Raw genomic sequence first — 20,536 nt, forward strand, 5'->3', positions numbered from 1 at the left:
AGAGAGGAGAGGAGAGGAGTTACTCACCCTGTCCCATTGTCTGTCCTTGTCGAGAAGAATGATGACCAGTTTGGGAAACATCTGGTGACCCTTTTCGCTAAATGACAGGTTTCTGCCTTCAAATGTCACATTCATGAGGTACCTGAGAACGACAATCGGAAAATATAAATATAACATTAGAATATACAAGAAATATGATGGAAGATGATCTGTCTTATGATCTGAAATCAAGCGGGTTGAGCCTCTTAACATTATTTCTTACCCACAACATTACAAATAAATAATGGATAAGAAACATAATTGAAATCTCCCACAAATACTCAAAATGGTGGTGAAATATATAAATGTTCCCAACAGCAACGCAACAATCTGTAAACAACATATTATTGACATACTATCACTAAAGTATTTTTTGTTAACAAACAGCTGCTTATTTACACACCCAGCAGAAACACTGCATTCATACTACTGTTTAAAAGTCAAATTAGGACTTTGTTGGCTCCGATTTGTTCTGCTGACTGAAACTTTTGACTATTTATAATAATATAACTGCTAAATGTTCCACTAGCCAATGTTCACCAGCTAGTTTCTAACTGTGTTTGCTGTTTGGTGCTGAGCAAGTTTGTGCTTTTGTTTTTAGAGTTTTTCTGCTGCTGCTGCTCCTGCATGGAAACCTGTCCCATAAAATGATGTTCCCAAACAACTAAACTGCATTCTCAGAGTAGGGACAATTATTTTGTCCTGGATTGGGGTCACAGTTTTAAACATATAGTAAAACATTTAATAGGTACTGTAGTTTACAGAATCAAACCACTCAATTATAACCATTATGATTCAATTTAAACATTATTAAAGTTACAGACGTAATCCACAATAAGTCAACATTGAATATTGCTTTCACACCGAAAATAAACCAGCCACCTGGAAACGTTTCAAAATTAAATTGAAGTTTAGTTTATGGGAACTTAATTTTCAGCCGACCAGACTGGCTGCTGAGAACAGGGTTAAAGAGCGCTTCAACGCTAGACCAAACACATCTGTGATCACAGGATAAGATGCTTTAAAGCAGCTCCTTCAGCGACAGGCTGCTTCACCCGCTGTGTCTCACAGAGAGATAACGCAGGTCCTTCCTTCCTGCAGCGGTCAGACTGCACCACCACCACGGCTCCTGGTAGACCCCCACACACATAGACTGGACTGGAAAACCCCTGTTGTGCAATAACACTGTCTGTAAGTATACAACTTTGTGCAATATAACCAACTGCAATTTCACCATTATTTGTATACATATTATTTTTTCCTCTCAGTTTTTTTTACAAATAAAGGATTTCTGATTCTGATTCTTTTCTAAGACATGAGGCTAACAAGCTCACGGTTAAAACAGTCCCTCCCACTGAAGAGAAGAGGAAACGGACGCATAAAATCAGGGAACCTATCTTATACATTCAAAAACACCATACACAGCTGGTCTTTTCAATGACTCATACATTGAAATTCTAGTTGTGAAATACTAGTAATGTTCTTTTATCAAATGTGGTTCAGAATATAATGTCTGCAGATATGTATAATTATCTCTTTACATTTCATATATTTATATGTATTTTATTTGTTAGTGGTTTTTTTATGTATCTTTGTGTGGAAATATAAATCTTGGTACTTTATTAGAACATTTACTTCCTTTTGTTCTTCACAACACTTTTCAGTTTCCTTGATTTTTATATATGTTTTTCATTGTTTTATTATTTGTCTTGTTTGTTTTGTGATGTATTTTGTGACACAATACGAGATCTGTATGTGGATCAATAGAGTGGAAAGCTGTTATATTTTATTAGTTTACATGTTGAAAATGATGTACTACTCATATTATTATACTACTTTTAAAATGCACTATTTTGCTTTTTGGGTTTTCCCTTTCCTGTAGTTTTTTGTGAATGCAAATGGTCTGCAAAGGCTGAACCCTGAGTTCCTTCCATAGGGAGTTTCTCTCCCACACACTCCCCCCCCCCCCCCGCCTGAAACGTTGCTTAGTTAGCCTTTAGTACGTCACAGATGCTTGGTCATCTTTGATAGGTGGCAAAACAAATTGTACCTGATAGACTCATACACATAAAGAAGGAGCAGAGGGAGCTGTGTCAGTCAGAGAGAGAGAGAGAGACAGCAGTGAGAGGTGTAGGAGAGAGTATTACCCGCCTGTATGAATACACAATCATATATGTGTGTCAACAAGTGTACAGCAGTGGCAGATAAGCTTAAATCATCTCGCTTTCTCGCTGCCGCCTCCTTCCCGCACTCTTCCCCGTCCTGATCTGTGGGCTGCAATCACCATGGAGACGCTCTGCCTCTGAAACAATCCACCGGAGAAATAAATATCTTGTCTGACTTCAGGAGTGAGGGGCTGCGTATGTGAGTGTGTTGAATTTACCCACCATCATCTCCAGCCAAGTCAACAGTGTGAAAAAAAGACAATTAAACTATTCAGATGAGCAGCCGACCTGAAACGTACCCAAGATTTTATCGCAAGTACCTCCTACTAGGACATTCAGTAACTCTATCTGGAGTGTCTTTGACTATATTTATATCTCGCCTCACACACGCTTTGAGAAAGTCAATAATGTGCCTCAAGCCTCCATGAAATGCCTATTGCTGCACACTGGCTGGCACACTGTAAGTGCTATAATGCGTGTGTAACATGGGATTAGCCTCCCAAACATAATCTCGGTGTGAATAGGAAACCGAACAGATCAAGGCGGTGTGTGTGTGTGTGTGTGTGGAGGCTCAGGAGGTCCAACTTGTTGTCGCCATGGAGACTTCTGTGACCAGTAGCGGCCTCTACTTCGTGTGTGTGTGTGTGTGTGTCATCGGGACGGAGTTGACATGTGTAAGCATTACGCAAAACGGCAACATAGGGACACATGCAAGGAGTGTCTTAACACCAGCATAATGTAATGTGTTGCCATGGCACCCACAACCACAGCAATTTTTCCTGCAATCAGCTGCGTTGCCATGGGAACAGTAATGTCACCCTCAGAGGGGCTGGTTGACAGAGAGGAGTATTTTTTTTCTGTCCAAACCTGAGTGTTTACCCACTTCCCCTCATGCTGTCTTTCACTCTCAGATCAATCTCTCCATCTCACCTCTGAGTAGCGCATCAAATCACACATCAATAGGATTCGTTTGCCCGCACATTAACCTGTGCCGGCACAAAGACTGGTGCATGCTGTGAATTTACAGAAGAGGAGGCTGCTCTTTTTTCTCTTTTTGTGTCCCTGTTCTATTGATGTAGGTTTTATGCGCCGTTTGATCCCTTCTCATGTCAGAATTTCTCTCTGCTGGAAGAAGAAAAATTAAAACTACTGTGATGAGCAGCTAGCAGAGCCTCGTGCTGCTTCATCACAGCCATATGCAGCACGGCTCACCAACTGTTCCCCAACTAATCACTGGCTGTGAGGGGAATTTATGTTTTAGTTACAGAGACACTGAATCATCAATGGCAGGGACACAATCCCGCTTCTTCCCTCTAATATCTCGTCATATGTGTTTGAGGACCACTTGATATGAATTTAATTTATCTCGGAGTGAAGCCGTACAGGGTCACACATTCTCTGTCGCTGCATCACAGGGATGCAATTATAAATAACCAGGATGTGCATTACTGCAAGTAAATCTGTGGATTGCACACACACACACACACACACACACACACACACACACACACACACACACACACACACACACACACACACACACACACACACACACACACACACACACACACACACACACACACACACACACACACACACACACACACACACACACACACACACACATACTGTATGGATGGGTGGATGACTCATAATCTGGGATGACTGCAGAAGACCTGACTCTGAAGAGTTACCAACTCCTGATGAAATGTGTTCTGCACATTACATTTCCTGTAGGGTACAGGGACGGTGTGAGGAGACTGTAATATGAAAGAATTTAAAAATATGTTAAATTATGCTAAGAGTACGTACGGTGTAAGAGCTGTGCCACTCAGGGTTCACTCCAGAACAAATTACATTCACACTGCAAGCCTCAGTGCTAGATCTTAGATTTATTGTTTTTAATTTCTGCTTTTTGTGAAGCAGCGGCTGTTACTCCTGTACCGAGGTGTGTGAGTCAGAGCCAGGCGTGGTGGGATCGTGACATGCTTCACTAAAACATATTTCATCTGAAAAGTAAAGAATCTCCAGGGCTACTTTTAACTACATCTAGTGATGTTGCAATGTACTGTTATGGATGATAACCGTGATATTTCAAGAATTAAATATTTTTATTGTTATCACGTTCACACATAAAAGAATAGTTTGTGTTGTGAATAATGAAATAGCAAGAACCATCAGCCTGATTGTTTATAGCATGACTCATCATTGTGTTCATTAAATAAAGTCCAATGACAGCCAGTTTGGTCAAAGTCAACTGTTTTACCAAGTGACTCAAAGTAGCCACCAACTAGCATCTCTCCCAGATACATTGTTGGATTTACTTGAAAATCCCCCCAAAATGTATTTATTGGGACTGAAACTGAATACAAAAAAACCATACAAATAAAAGAATAAATGTGTTGTTTATTTATTGACTCATTTATGAATGGTGGCTCCCCTCTGTCAGCATGAATAGAGAGTGATGTGGACAACTCATAGGAGAGATGTGAGGCTCTGAGTGTCTTTGAGCTGCAGCCTTTAATAAGTGAGTCCAGAGGAGCGCCATGTGATCTGAGCCATGAGGTCCCCTGTGGAGCAGGAGACATCAGACGGTCTGTGGAGTCTGGAGAGAGAGAAGTGAATCAGAGACCCCCTTCTCTCATTTAAAATGTGAACAAGGAATTAACAGACAAGGACACTGACCTTCCACAGTCTGCAAAACTTACATTCAAATGTTTCTAGTGGTCGTCTCTCATCTCAGGAAAAATCATCAGATTTTGTTTCAAGGTAACATGGATTTTTCTTTAACAGCACTTTACTAAGATGTCTTTTTGGAGAGAAGATATTTTTGGACAGGGTTAGACTGAAAAGCTTTTTAATAATTTATCTGATGATTTCATTTGAATTGTGACTTGCCAATGCATACTTCAACGCCAAAGAGAAACTCAAACAACCTTTTTACTGATTGACTAATGTAATTTGCTTGTTTAAAAGGTAAAATAAGTCTAATGTCAGTTTACACCACATTAAAATGTTTTAACATACACGACACACTGGTTGTTTTTGACTATATATTTTATCAGAGAAATAAGCTGAGCAAACGTTGGTGGCAACTCGGCCTGCAGACCCTCCAGGGGGTCTTTCTCTCCATAAACTTTATCAGACGTTTGTACATGAAACTGTTTAAGTAATTGTTTTTAACAGTTTCAAGAACCATGTTAATTTATTTTGGAGACGAGGAGACATATAGGGATAATTTGGTTCTCTGTAAAACCCTCCTGAAGAATGACAAATAAAGAAATCCTACCAGGGAGAAGCTGAGAGCAACGACAAACTCCCGTGATCCCACGCAACCAAATTCTGTCTTTGTTATTGTTTTGAATGACAGAAAAAAAAATGTATGTTCTGCCTCTGATGATCCACTTATAACATATTTTGTGAGTTTGTTGACATTGTTTCCTTTTGCTATTTGCTACACACACCTGACACCAAGTCTTTAGAAACCTGGATTCAACAGAGCCCTTTCCCTCATGTTTATCAAAGTCCAACAAGAGCCAAATTATGTACTGTTTAAAACGACTGTATGTGTATTAAGTTACTACACTAAGAAAACTTAGTGGCTTAAAAAACTCAAATGAAAATAAAAATGGATGGAAGTAAAACATAAAAAAGTACATTTATGTACTTGCGGTAACACTGAAACATGTTATAATCTCGTCACAGCACTGAACTTTAAACAGATGTGCGATGTTGGTCACAGATCCAATAAGTAAAAGGCCATATGAAATATCGATTGGTTATATCAACGGCAATTAAATGTCCCTCACAGGAATAAGGTAAAGGACACAGATGAGTGAAATGAGGTAAATAAAAGTAACCCTGTCATTAAATACAATAATCTTCCATCTTTACAATGTATGTATATATAGGAAATTAGGATGTGTGCCAACATTTCGTTCTGATTAAAGGTTCTAGCTTCATTTAATATAATTGAAAGTGCTTTACAGTGAGAATGGACTGCTGTAAGAGCATTGCAGAGCCAGAAATGTGAAAGACAGGAGAACCAAGGGTGGAAGATCTGACAATACTCAGTCCTACAGTAGTTCAGATAAGAGAGGCTGAGTGACATGGCGTGCAGGAGACACGTGTACATTTCTGTCACACCTCCAGGGAAAGAAAGGGTCTATAAAAAATACGTAATTTGTTCTCTCAATGTCCAAAAGCGCCATGAAATTGCCTTCTTGACTTCTAATAAACTGTGCAAGGATTTATAAGACCAACACTTTCATTGAGCCCATTAAGAAATGTAATAACACCATCTACTTTAAAGGTGAGACAGAATGAGAACAACATGCATGAGGCAGCACACGGGTCAGTTGGCCTGCAGACGAATATTTCTCACTGAGCTCTAGTATACGCCTCGGACTGCAGCCGGCCCAAAGACATGAAGGCAAGCGTCAGATCACATGAAAGTAATCTCACTTCAAGTTATTAATCATCACTTGCATCATATCTACCCGTGCGGCATTTCAATCAGCACAGGGATTTGAGAGGCAATTCGAACGCAAGCGCACAGACAGATTCAAAAAAAATAATAAGAAACATCTCTTCCCCTGCAACATACAACCCCTGAGTGCCTGAACCAAAACCACTTGGAGCACATGTTCTCATTACCCAAGTGTTCCTGTCCTCTCCGTCTGGCAGGAAATACAATGGATGGCCTCTAGAGCTATGTGTGTGTGTGTGTTTACTTATTTGTGTTGCGAGAGTTTTCGGTTTATGCATGTATTTATATATGCGTGTTTCTGTGTGTGTGCCCCATAAGGTCAAGCAGCCCCTAAACAAATTTGAGAGCGTGACTCACTGGGGCCTCCCATCTCTCCTGTCCATCAGCGCTGACAGGATGGCATGCTTACCCAGCATGCATGCAGCCCACTGTGGCCCCCAGCGATACAGGACCACGCAGAGACATATGGCCTTATTATTGCTTTTGTCTCTGGGGGTGAGGGGATGGAATAGGTGGAATTGTGTGTGTGTGTTTCAGGTCTCTAGGGTTACCACCAAAACCCACCAATCCAGAGTCTCTACTTTTGCTCAGTCAAATGGAGAAAAATTGGATGGTTTGTTGGAACGAACACGAACACGAACACGAACACACACACACACGCATACACACACACACACGCACACACACACACACACACACACACACACACACACACACACACACACACACACACACACACACACACACACACACACACACACACACACACACACACACACACACACACACACACACACACACACACCGTCCCAGGTGTGTGCCTGACGGATGATTGAGAGCTAACCCTGTGTCTGATAGCGCCCTTTGGGGACTGAAATATTCATGGCTGCGGTGTTATTGTTTTCTCAGGTGTGTTGGTGGCGGATTGCTACACAGCACGGATAAGTGCCCCTGATATTAAAAACAGAAACATGGGTAAATGAGACCCAAATCTACAGTAATACATCAACCTCAACCTGGAGATTAATGCAGCAGTGCCAGGGGAGGTTGCATAATATTTCCCTAGTTCTTTATATTCCTCAAATTCAAACTGACAGTGAGACAAACAAACAAAAGCAGAGAAAATGTTAAGTATACGGAAAACAGAGGGATGAAAGGCAGGCAGGCGCATAGTTGTGTAAGGCTGAAAAACATCTAATAAGGAATGACATCAGTAACTCTAAGCCTTTATTAGATTAAACCCTGAAGAGCAGTAAAATGTCATGCTATAACAACATGTGTGTTTGCATGTGTGCTTCTGTGGGCTCGCTATAAGTCCACTCTTGTTCTTTGGCTCTTTTTTCATTAATCCAGATGTCCCCGAGCATTCAATTAACTGTGGAATCGCTGATCAATGTGCACTGTAAAAGCCTGCCCTATGAAGTTAAATGGGGATTAATTATTGAATACCAATGCTCCTGCTTGTTCTGTAATGTGCCAAAAAGCGAAAAACAAGGAAGTTCAGAGGAAGAGGAAAAGATGGCTGTGGGTTAAGCTAAAGATAATACAAAGTGTTGTAATAAGTCTGAGGCCTAATGTCGCTGTTCATCTCATGTTTTTATTGGCTAATTAAACAGATAGTGGTTCTCCTTAGGGAACGTGTTGTCTTGCCTGTGTGTATCTCCAGTCTATGTTGTACTGCCCGTCTGCTGGATTTATCGTCATATTTTTTACTGTGTTTCAGCCACAGAAAACCAAACTACACATTTTCTTCCTGTGATTATACCAGCAGAATCCCTTGACTCTGACTCATATAAATACATTCAGCCATTCTTGTTGTTTTGTACATGATCCCATTATCATTTTTGTAGCTAAATATATTACAAAGCAGATAACCATTAGGTTAACATGGTGTATTGCTTTTTCATTTGCCATGTTTTTCCAGCAAAGTAAGAATGTCTTTCCTGTACCAGGTAAACACTTCAAGTAGTATTTAATCAGAAGCACAGCTTGTGTATTTGAAGTGACAACGCAACAGACAAAAGATCTGTGCTGAAAGTGTGAATTAAAACAAACGTGTTCCAGTAGTTCACAGTAATTCTCAAACAATGGGTCAATGTATTAAACAAAGCAGCTTCTCTGGGTTTGACAACTGTCACTAGCAGAGTTTATCAACTGGAGGAAGCTAGTGTAAGCCAATACTTATTTATCATAAGTAGCATGTAACCTAACCAAATAAAGTAAGTGAAAAAAAATGAATTTACTTAAGTCTAAAACGTACCTGAATCTATATAATACAATTAAATTGCTTGATTTCAGTTAAGCTTTTTCTTCTCAAGAAAACACAAATGAAAGTGGGATCACAATTGAGAGTGGAAGGTCTAAGATATTGGTCATACAATGCACTTCCAAAGTATGGTCAACAAGTGTTGAAACACTCTGGGTTTCACTCATTGACAGGAAAAAGCAGAGGTAGAGTCTCTGCTCCTTTTCCTGTTCCAAAACAAGAGTGCAACGCTTCAGCATGTAGAGAAATCTAAAGATGTGACAGCCCTGTCATGGCTGGTAACAGTTGGTGAACTATGATTGGACAGAAGCTATTCAGGTGTGTGATTTTACTTACACACGTTCAGTGTTCATCACTAATATTTGTATCTTTCTACCCCCGCCCCTCCCCCCTCCTTCCCTCTGACCGCCCCTCCCCGCTGCATTGACTCACTTCAGTATTTCCTTGGAGTGGCCAGTGTTGGAGCCCTTTTTGTCCGGAGTCCCGAGGCAGCTGGACTTCTGCAGGGTGTGCGGCCCCCGGTCCAGCATCATGGTGGAGGTCGCCGTGGCTATGACAGCCACTGCATCACGTACCCTGGCCTCGATGTTGTAGTCCCATTCGTCATATGCCACAGAGATAAGCCCTGGGATAGAGAGAGAGAGGGATGGAGAGAGAGGTGAGAGAAAAAGGATGAATGGAAAGTGGGAAAAGAAAGAAATATGGAGAAAGATGAAAAGGAGAGGGGGGGAGAGAAGAGAGTGAGGTTACAAAAAGGCAGGCAGAGTGCGATAAAAAAATGCAGGAGGGGGAAAAGAAATGAAAGTCTTTTATAAGAGGCTGAAAAGTGGCAAAACACTGGGACCAAATCATGAGGGCAGTCATACCTAAAATATCTTAATTTTACACAAGCCACAGTCAAAGTGTTACTTAGGTCTTACAGGTTGAAATGGCATGAAAACAAGCTGCTGAATGTGAGCGTCAGTGGAGACCACCAACATCCCTCAGCTCATTTTGTTATGCTTGGCTTTCCAAGCATGAGGAACTGCTGGCTATCACATGTCAGCATCCATTTCTTACAGTACACCCATGAACAACTGCGCTCTCAGGTCATTTTGTGTGGCTGGTTTGGATTATGTGTTCACATTTGAAACATTAAACAGTACATCTTTTGGAAAAAAGGCAAAGCTGCATGTTCAGACAGCCTTGGTGTTGTCACTGGTTTCACACACAAGTTAAAATGTGGAAATACAGGAGTCAAAATAAGCGCTTCAGACATGCTTGGTGAAGATGAAGGTGTGAGGGAAAGCTTTAGTAAAATGACAAAGGGGTTCAGAGATATTTTCTGAATACTACCATTAAGACGCTCATAATGTCTCTGGTAAGGCCGGCTCACAGCTGATGGCCACACTATACAAATAAAGCTTTTCCGTCTTTATTATCTCATATCTGTGTAAGAAATTGCACAATAAAATGATATAAAATGAACAGATATGAACCCCTAAAAGTCATTCACCTGAGGTTAACAGAAATCGGTATGCACCTTATCTCTGACTTGCACAGTGTAGTGCAAATAAACAATGAGGACATTTGCATATATGCAAACCAGCCCATCTGTCACTTGTGCCCACATTTCAATATGAAGCTTTTGGAAAACTTATCACATAATATTGTAATACAGATTGCAGTGTTTAGCTCTACAGCAATGAAGCAGAGGATAAACAGGAAGCATTTCAACCACTCCAAAATGTAAGAGTGTTTTACATCCTGTGCCCTGGGTAGGATGTTCACAGTTTAAAAAGGATGCTTAATGGCACAGAGCATCAAGAGGGCACCAGAGCTGCAGTTTGATTACATATATTCTGTATGACTGTCAGGGCATGTTTTAGGACAAACAAACCCTTGAAAACTCCCTCTGAGGATGTTCATCTTATCCAGTCAAGTCAAGTGGTGTCAATTTTAAAAACTGTTAATAACACCATTGATTGAGGAGAGAGAAAGAGAGAGGGAGAAAAAGAGAGAGCGACAGTTAGTTGTTTTGGTGTTGTTTACGCTATAATTAAAAAAGATGCATCATAATTAATTTGGCAATAGTTACTTAATGTTTAAACTTTGACATGAGGCACCTAATGAGCTCCTCTCTGCAAAAGCCTTAATTACCTGCATTTGTTATGTCAGCAACGGAGTATCTCTATTTAAACCATTAAATGTTAAGAACACCTCTTACTCTGTTTCACAAGTATAGTATATGCTGGTCTTTTGTGTTAGGCTTGTTTTAACAAGAATTCTTTGAGACTTGTTTTGTATTCCATAAGAGCATCCACCATGCCCCCAGGCTCACACGAGAGCCATGTCTCCAATGTAACAATAAGGGACACCTGATGACCAAAATATAAAAGAAACAAAATTTATTTTAATTTGACGTTTGCTAACAATGTGAGCACAAAGGAGGGAAATAGTTTCCAGAGTCTGCAGTATCCCCTTGGAAATAAACCTCACTAGCCTTAATGACTAGTGAGCAGAAGCCCTGCCCCGTCTCAGCTCTACGTCTGAAGTGTTTTAATAATGTCTTATATGGTTTTAAATTGACAGAGAATACAAAGAAAAGTACAGTCGTCCTACTAAAGATCAGGTAAGAAATAGACTGCTTTGTGCAACAGATTAATATCTGTTTTTATCTTTTTTTTCCTTTAAAAAATAATTTAGAGGGAAGCAATAATGCGCATGCAGATAAAATACTGAGAAGTAGGAGACATAACTTTGTGCGTGTTTTTAATGTTTCTGTTTCATAAGAGTTGTATGGTTCTCATTTACATCATCTATATATGGATTATGATTAGTATTCTTCTTTACTCAATTGCATGTACGGTGTTGACTGGCTTTGAATTGAATTTCAATTGTAATATGTTACATATTGACTGTGCACCTCTGGAGGATTAGGTAACTGCCACAGCCTCAGTTGATGGGGTTCCTTTGAATAAACCATGTCATCTATCTAGGGTCTGACTCAGCAGGTGGATCAATGCCAGAGTCAGCGTCTATCTTCGTGAAGCGGGCCGCTGGTGTTTGTGTTTACCTGTGGGGAAGACATCGGGGACGATGTCTGCGTCTCCAGCCACCAGCGAGGGCACGATCCAGGTGAAGCCGTACCCTGTGAGGCCCACAGAGTGAGCCATCTCAAAGATGGTGCTGGCCTCCTCCTTGGTGCAGTAGAGCAGGATCACCGGACTCTGCAGTTTCTTCAGCTGGTTCTGGATCTTGGAGTCTCCGTCTTCCAATGACATGTCCAGCAAGAAGACTTCTTCCAGCTCCCAGCCCACAAAGCTGTTATCGATGGTGCTTCGGACCTAGATAGGAAAGAGAGATTTAGAAAAAGCGTGGGCTGCTCACATACAGTCAAGTTGTTAAGAGAGATACTGGAACAGAATTGACTGATATTTCTCCTCCTCCAGATCCCAGATAGCAAAACTGTTCTGTCTTTACACATCTCCTGGGAGTAGGACAAGAGTGATGTGAGGTAGTGGAAGCTCTCATGAAAATCGTGACTTTCTTATTCTCCCCGAGCACAACACCACAGGGTTAATAGATTATATGCAGCAAGGAGTGATTTTAAGTATTAAGGAAGCTACATTTGGACATGGCATTAGGATGAAATACTTGTTTTTGTTTCAGAAAGAGAGTAATAGCTGTTCCTTGAGGTAATCAATTCAAAGGGAGTCATAGAGGTTGAGTAACAGGCAGACCGAGAGCAGCCTTTCCCATTATAACTATTATTTCCCTCTGTATTGAAAGAAGAAAAAGGAACCTTGAATCTCTTAGCTGTGTCTGATTTTTGCTCGAGAGGAGAGACAGTAGGATAGAATGGGATTTTGGCACTGGAGCTTTTCTTGTTGCTCAATTCATTGGGGCTTTGAGTTGTTAAAAAAAATATATTTTCAAATATTGTTTTCAGATATACAATAGGAACAGTAAACTCTTAAGAAAAAGGCAATATGAGACTAAACATTATATACATATGTAGTTCATAAACAATAGGCACTAAATATCCTGATTCATAACCTTCACTTAGATTCATATATACAATTTTCTCTCTTTAAAACCCTCTAAATTTGTTCAGAGAAGGGAAATATGATTAGCTGACTTTCCATAACTTTATTCTGTTCCGGTGTGTGTCTGATGTTCAAAGTTATTCAGGGTCTCATGCCGTCCCCTTTAAAGAGTCTGCTCAGAGCCCTGAAGATAAGGACTCCTCACTGAGGGGCCGCATTCAAAAAGACATGCTCGGCCAATCTGCCTTTCACATTAAAGCAATCAGAAAATGGAAGTCGCTACCCACTTACATCACACTCTGCCAAACCTTATCACTTTTAAAAGCTTGACATTATTTTGGCTAAAAACCAGAAAATCATGTCCTTGGAAAAAGAAGCATTTGTAAGGATCGTTTCACCAGCTGTACATAGTGCCTGGCTATTAATAATATAGTTATTATAATTAGATAAAATAACCCTTAAAGGAATTAGAACACAATTATATTTATAATCAGCATGTAACTGTCATATTATATAATTAAAACATGTGAATGTACATGTTAGCAGTACTACAGCATGTTCAATAAATTACTTAATTACATTTTCTTTCAATTAAAGCAAATGTAAACAGCCATTTTGTTTATAATACAGTATAAGTATAATATAACAACCCTACTACTACACAATGTAAAATACTGCAATATTGCACTCTATTGATCGACTCAATTAACTATAGTTTTTTAGCTCGTTGAAAAGGAGTACTAGTAAAGGTTTTAAATGGCAGTATTTATCTTTTTCTATTGGTGCCGTTTGTGTTCAGTCCAACGTTCAATTTGTTCAATAAAAGAAAGAAAAAGGTAGTTTCTTTTTTCATGAGCAATGAAAAAGAGCAATTTGATGTATTTGAGCAGAATACTGAAAGCAGCAGGTCTCATGAAAGGATAAGAACACAATATGACAAACCACAATATTTGTTTTATAATGGGTCCCGAAAGACAAAGGTAATAATACATAATGGGTCTGGTACTCAGTGCAAAAGTGAATTTCTCCTTTGAATCAATGGTTGAAAAAGTGTACTGTCACTAGCTTTATAATAAGACTCCTGCTGCTTCTGGAGTCCGCTTTCATGTGAGAGATACATTTATATCAACAGAAAGTATTCTTTCAGCTTCATTGTTCTTTTAGTGGTATATTATATATAAAGGTAGTGCATACACACCTACTGCGATAAATGCCCATTAAGTATACGATACAACCAGACTGCCAAATGTCTTTTTTTTACATTTAAAGCTTTTATTAAGCAGTTTTCAAATAAAAGGTCTATCTTCTTTATGACATCATTCGCCTAAAAAATTAAATAAAATGAAGTCCTTGAACAACATGCTTCATTTGAATAAAGGGATGCAATGGATTAAATCAGTCTTTTTATTAAATGAACTATCTTCAACAAATATACCTCTCAGTTTTGTTAGATTGCTGACGGCCTGTTAATAAAGATGCCTGAACTCTTTCGTTATAGTCCTGCTGTTTACAGAGCAAGCTGCATGTTACCTGTATGTCTGTATCTGTGTTTATTTACCTTGTTGACAAAGTCCTGGTAGCCAGGGTAGTATGTGGTGACAATGGAGAAGATGTACCAGTCATACTCCTCCATGATGTTCAACATGACGGAGGCCTGCTGCTCGATGGACGGACCGAACTGGAAAAACATGGAGTTGTCGTCCTGGAAACCAAAGAAAAGGAGCCAATCAGCAAACGATGTCATGAGTCACTCAGCACGAGAGAGAAACTGGAAGGTAGGGCAGCGATGATTGTGGAGCGTGTCCAGCTTTCACACGCCTCACAAACAAATATATTCCTGTTTATAGCTGGGAGCTTAATATGAATGCGCTGCAAAAGTATGACTTTTTATGTATTTATCCTCCTGTATTTATGATGTTTTTACTTGTCTGTGCAATGTCAAAGAGGATTTTTCCCCCCTAGTTATAAATATTCAAAACACAAACAAGGTGACTCATTCATTATCAAGGATCCCTATCAAAGCGTTGATTGCACATTTAGTATGCTGCGGAGAGCACGACAGGTAAGATGGCCACCTGGTTCAATGAAATTTAATGAAAGCATCAAATGTGTGGACAGACGTCTTTGTCCTAACGTTTTTCTCCAAGGAGAGAGGAAGAAGTCAAAAGAGCTCTTGGCGCTCCAGGAGTCTGGTGCGATATTGGCCAAGGGCAGGTCGGTCAAACCGTGTAAAACTCATCAGGACACAGGAGTCAAGACAGATTATTCACGAGTGTTAGGGACTGGAGGGGCCATGGCAGAGGGGCTGTAATAAGAACAGCATCATGTCTGGGGTCCTCTGTGTGGGAAAAAGGGAGTTGAGCGGTGACTGAGACGACTGGAGGTGGTGGGTCATGCTTCAAAGTGGATTCCTCATAAAGTCTATGTTGACATCAAATAAATAGTTCTCTGGATAACATTTATATTTAATTTAACACACTATCCTGCTTTATATTGTGTCTAAAGCTCTTCAATAGTGTTTTATTGTCAGAGTTTACTGTATATTTTTCTACTTTTTTAAATGCTGTTTTAATTCTATTTTGAGATGTTTAATTACTAGAATTGTTTATTTCTACTCTTTAATTTCTACTTTTGTGCAATGCCTTGTTTTGTTTTTGATGCTGCTGCAACGCCAACATGTCCCAATTTGGGATCAATAAAGCACCTCTTATCTTATCTTAGTTCAGTAATAATCAATATATATTGAATTGTATCAGCACTGTGTAACAAATGCTAGAGTCAAGCTTGCCCTGTTACACACCTTTCCTCAACGGACCCAACACACACTCATTCTGGACTTCTGTGTACTTGCTGAACAAATATATATTGTGTTTATGAAAGTCTGATGCTGTGTCTTCGTTTGAGACTTAAATCATATTCCTTCAACAGTGTTAGCAGTTTATGTGTTTACGTACTTGATTAATCAATTGTTTTCTATAGTATTGTCCTCTTGGTTTGTGCTCTTGTTTTCGAACATTGGTCTCATACATAAAAGAACATCTGAGAAAGTCTTTGTGATTTTTGTTCATTTGTGCCTTAGTGAATGCCAGTTGTTCTAATCAAATGAGAAGATCAACACCACTCTCATGATTGTGTGTTCAATAATCAGAGCTGCAGGACGTAGTTAGCCTGATTACACCTGTAGAGATGTCTTTATCAGACAAGCAGTTAGCTGAGCGATTTCCACTGTGAGGAGTCTACAGCCGAGCTAGCAGTTATTTAAGGAGGTAAATAGGCCAAGCTGTTTTTTGGGCTGAATGCTAATAACAGCCTGCTACCATGTTCACAATGACAATGATAACATGCAGATGTTTAGCAGGTTGACCACATTAAGCATCTTAGTTAAACGTAATAGCATTCTAGGGCGTGCATTTACATTTTGAGAGACTTCAGCTAGCTGTTATTTCCCCCATACAGTATTAGTGCAAAATTAAGCCATAAGCTATCTTTATTTATAACACAGAGAGTGGTGTCAATATACCTTAAGTCCATTTTACTCCATCATCTACGCTTAGTGTTAAGGACCTTTCATACATTACTGTGTAATTAGAAGACACAAATAAAGCTTTTTAATCAATTATCTCACGTCACTTGTCTTGATCTTTACATTAAAATGACACAAATGTAAACATTCACTGAATATTCAGTGAATATTTACATTTGCCCCGCTGACAACATACACTTGCACGCACTGTATATGTTTCATCTTTGTGTTCAGTTATACAAAAACGTGAACTATGTGTATCCATCCAGGTGTTCAATTGGTCATACAGGTTAGTCATACAGGAGGCTGAGCACTCTTCAGATAGCTGCGCTAACTCCACATCAAAGCCCATCTCCCCCTTCCTCCACTACCACTTAGTTGGTGGAGGGAATGGCTGTGTGAAAACGAGGGGGGAGTGTGTGTGTGTGTGTGTGTGTGTGTGTGTGTGTGTGTGTGTGTGTGTGTGTGTGTGTGTGTGTGTGTGTGTGTGTGTGTGTGTGTGTGTGTGTGTGTGTGTGTGTGTGCAATCTGAGGTTTTACCTACAGTGACAGTGGCTTCACTCGGATCTCTTCAGGAAGGTAATGAAGGTATTCTCACGCATGAACAGCAGCTAATGCACCGTTCACCTCTGACCGACACTTCCTTCATTGTTTGAGCATTACAGCGTTAACATGCTTCTAAATTAATCGTAAGGACGAGTGCTGCATGTAATTTACCGTGACATAATTATTCCATATGCGGATCCAGTCCTTTTCCATGTTCACTATCTGTCTATTCACCATACAGACTCCACTTTCTGTTTTTAAAAGAGGAAGTTGGTGGTATTCTTTATTTGTTCTTATCGTCAACAAGTCCCCTGAGAAGACTGAAACCAGCAATGAGTGGATTTTACTGAGAAGTGGCATGTAGACAAGCGCTTATTAGTCTGTCCCACAGACTTCCAAAGAAGACATCAATGAGCAGCACTGAATAAGTTCACACACAATATTGTGGAAATGACAATATTTCCTATTTTATAGGAGTTATATAAAGCATATTCTTTTTGGATATTGTACATTAGGGCCTCATTGAATACATTATTTTCCGAGTAAGACATGTGGAATCAAACTATATTGTTTTAGAAGCAATCTTTGGACAGTGTATTCAGATTTCAACTTCAAGGTTTTTTTACCGCTGGTTACAACTGACCCGTTTACAGTAAGATATGTGTGTGGTACACAAACCTACTAGCTTACATTTGCCAGGTTTTTTCAATTTATTTAGCAAAACCTGCAGAACAGACACAAAGCTAGAGCAAGGGACCAGCATGACTGCAGTTGGAAAAGAGGGGTTTGTAATTTATTTAAAGCTTAGCCGTAGGACATACAGTACAGCATTTACTTGAATTGGGGTATGATCGGCTGCATGTACATGGAAATATTAGTGGAATAATTATTTTCAATAGCCATGTAAACAGCTTACTAGGAATACTGTCTTTTTTTGGAATAAAGGGTAACATGTTAAAATGGGTGACGAGCTCCTTCCTGATGAACATGGCCGCTGTATCAACAGACACCGTCCTGTTGCTGTGAATACTCAGCAGAACATAATGAGTAATAATCCATGGCTGAAAATATTCTCCTGCAAATGTGCTGTTTACTCCGGTTTGAGTAACGCTACAACGAGGGGTTACGTATGGTAACCCTTGTTATATAAGCACAGGCGGAGCCCTCTACTGGACTCTATGGGTAACTACCCCTTGATCATATCATGCGAGCATTCATCCACTAAGACTTCCATAAACGTAGCCGGCCCCGGGGCGGGCCTACCTGAATGCGCGCGCATCTCACCGTATAAAAGGAGGCCTCCTGACTGTCATCCTACACCTCTCTTCAGCGAGCGGCATAGGACAAACAGTGCCCCGACCAAGACGCCGCCGGGCATATGTCCTCTACACTCACGCCGTTGAATAAGGCTGTTGACACAGCCACAGCCCGTGTAGAGTGTGCAAGGACCTCCCCCGCCTGTCCGCAGGCATGTGCAAGGCACTCGCAAAGCCATCCTGCCAGGCGCTTCTTGGACAGAGCTTTCCCGGTCACCCCGCCCCCAAAGCACACAAACAGCTGTTCAGTGCGTCTGAGGGCAGCCGTGTGCTCCACGTAACATGCTAGCGCATGCACCGGGCAGAGGAGGTGCAATTTAGCTTCCCTGGCCCCACTATGGGGTGGAAGACTAAAGCCCCCTAGCTGAATAGCCCTCGACCTGAACGCACTCCTTAGGCTCTTGGGTACAAAGGAGGGGTTCGGCCTGAGTGTCGCCCTGCTCCGGTCACCCCGGATCACAAGCAACTCGGGTGCACCGACAGAGCGGTTCATTCGAACACTCTCTTGGCTGACGTTAAGGCACGTAGCAATGCTGTCTTCCACGACAGTGCTTTCAGGGAGGAGAGCTCCAGAGGCTCAAATGGTTCTGTGACCAAAGCCTCGAGCACCAACGGCAGGTCCCACTGCGGGGCGGAGGCGTGCTCTACTGGGCGCAGCCTCCTGACCCCCTGTAAAAACGCGACATCAGTGGCTGTCTAAAGGTTGACCTGCCGTCAAATCCCTCATGGCAGGACGAGATGGCTGCTGCATACACTTTCACTGTGGAATGAGCAAGCCCTCTGTCCACCAGTAACTGTAAGTAGGACAAAATAGAGCCCAACTCACAAGATAGGGGCTCTATTCTCCACTCCTCACACCATCGCTGGAATCCCAGCCACTTCGGCCTGTAACAGGCTGTGGTGGATCCCGCTCTAGCTGCCTGGATAGACTGAATAACTCTGTGAGACAATCCACCCTGTCTCAGCCTGTCCCTCTCAGGAGCCAAGCCTGGAGAAGTTGGCCCAGAATGGGTAACGCCCCGATTGCACCTGCCTCTTGAGACATCGCCCCCCAGAACTGGGGAACCGCCCAGGGCTGGCCCACCTTCATCTGTGTCATGTCTGAGTGCCACTGTGGTGCTGTTGTCGCTCCTGACCAGTACATGTCTCCCCTGAATTAGGGGCTTGAAATGCTGGAGGACCAACACTACTGCCCGTAGCTCTAGGAGGTTGCTGTGCCGTGTTTCTGTTAGAGACCAGCGCCCACCTATAGCTCTCTTCAGGCAGGTCCCTCCCCATCCTGTTCTGGATGCTTCCGTGAACACTGAGTAACCCGAGCGGGACCACAACGTGAGCAGCCGCCATGAGACCCAGAGTCTGCATGAAAGTCAAAGCTGTCACTGTTGCCCCCTGTCGCAGCCTGCGAACCGCCCGAAGCAGGAACGCGCGTCTGCTGTCTGACAGGGTGGCGCGCAGCGCGCCTGCATCGAGCACCACTCCCAAATACAACGCCTGTTGGTGAGGTATGGGGGTGCTCTTCTTCCAATTGATCGCAAAGCCCAACTTGGTTAGGTGTAGGATCAATTGGGCGGTGCAAAACATTGCCCGTTCCCTGGACCTGGCCATGACTATGAGGTCGTCCAGATAAAAGAAAACTCTCATGCCATGGGCGCGCAGCTGCTTGAGCGCTGTGGCCACACATTTGCTGAACGTGCGTGGGGATAGGGAGTAGCCGACCGGTAATCTGTTGTACTCGTAGGCTATCCCCTGGAAGGCAAAAACGCAGATACTTTCTGCGCTCTGGAGCAATTTCTACATGAAGTACGCGTCTTTCAGGTCGATGGTGGTGAACCAATCGCCCGGCTGCACTAGCCCCAGTAATTGTTTGTTTATATATTGTTTATATATATGTCTGTTCTTCTTCTCTCGGTTATCATGCAGTCTGTCTTCCGGTTGTTGCCTCTTTTGAATGACGAATACACACTACCGTCGCCTGGTGGTAAGGAGAGTTATTGCCACTCACGCATGCGCAGTTCGTACGTGCTTCTTGGCCGTCGGCTGAAGTCTTTGCGGTGTGTTCCAGTGCGACACATGGCCAAAACGCAGAGACGCAAGGCGACGCAACAGTCCGTCTGTGTCAGTTCTTTGGTGTCAGCTTGGTGTGTCCGGGCCTTAACTCACACCG

General features: G+C 41.6%; 1 protein-coding gene across 2 annotated transcripts in view; it reads right to left on the reverse strand.

Moving 5' to 3' along the window:
* The window catches only part of grin2bb (glutamate receptor, ionotropic, N-methyl D-aspartate 2B, genome duplicate b), a 102,512-nt gene that overhangs the window by 29,660 nt on the left and 52,316 nt on the right, over positions 1-20,536 (reverse strand). For both annotated transcript variants that reach the window (XM_034130513.1, XM_034130512.1), the window contains exons 4-7: positions 14,546-14,689; positions 12,015-12,285; positions 9,392-9,584; positions 28-142 (exon numbers count right to left, since the gene is read on the reverse strand). In XM_034130513.1, coding sequence (XP_033986404.1) covers positions 28-142; positions 9,392-9,584; positions 12,015-12,285; positions 14,546-14,689 — 723 coding nt within the window. The remainder of the gene's footprint in view (positions 1-27; positions 143-9,391; positions 9,585-12,014; positions 12,286-14,545; positions 14,690-20,536) is intronic.

The sequence above is a fragment of the Trematomus bernacchii genome, unplaced genomic scaffold (genome assembly GCF_902827165.1).
Source record: "Trematomus bernacchii unplaced genomic scaffold, fTreBer1.1, whole genome shotgun sequence".
In the NCBI taxonomy this organism is placed as follows: domain Eukaryota; kingdom Metazoa; phylum Chordata; class Actinopteri; order Perciformes; family Nototheniidae; genus Trematomus; species Trematomus bernacchii.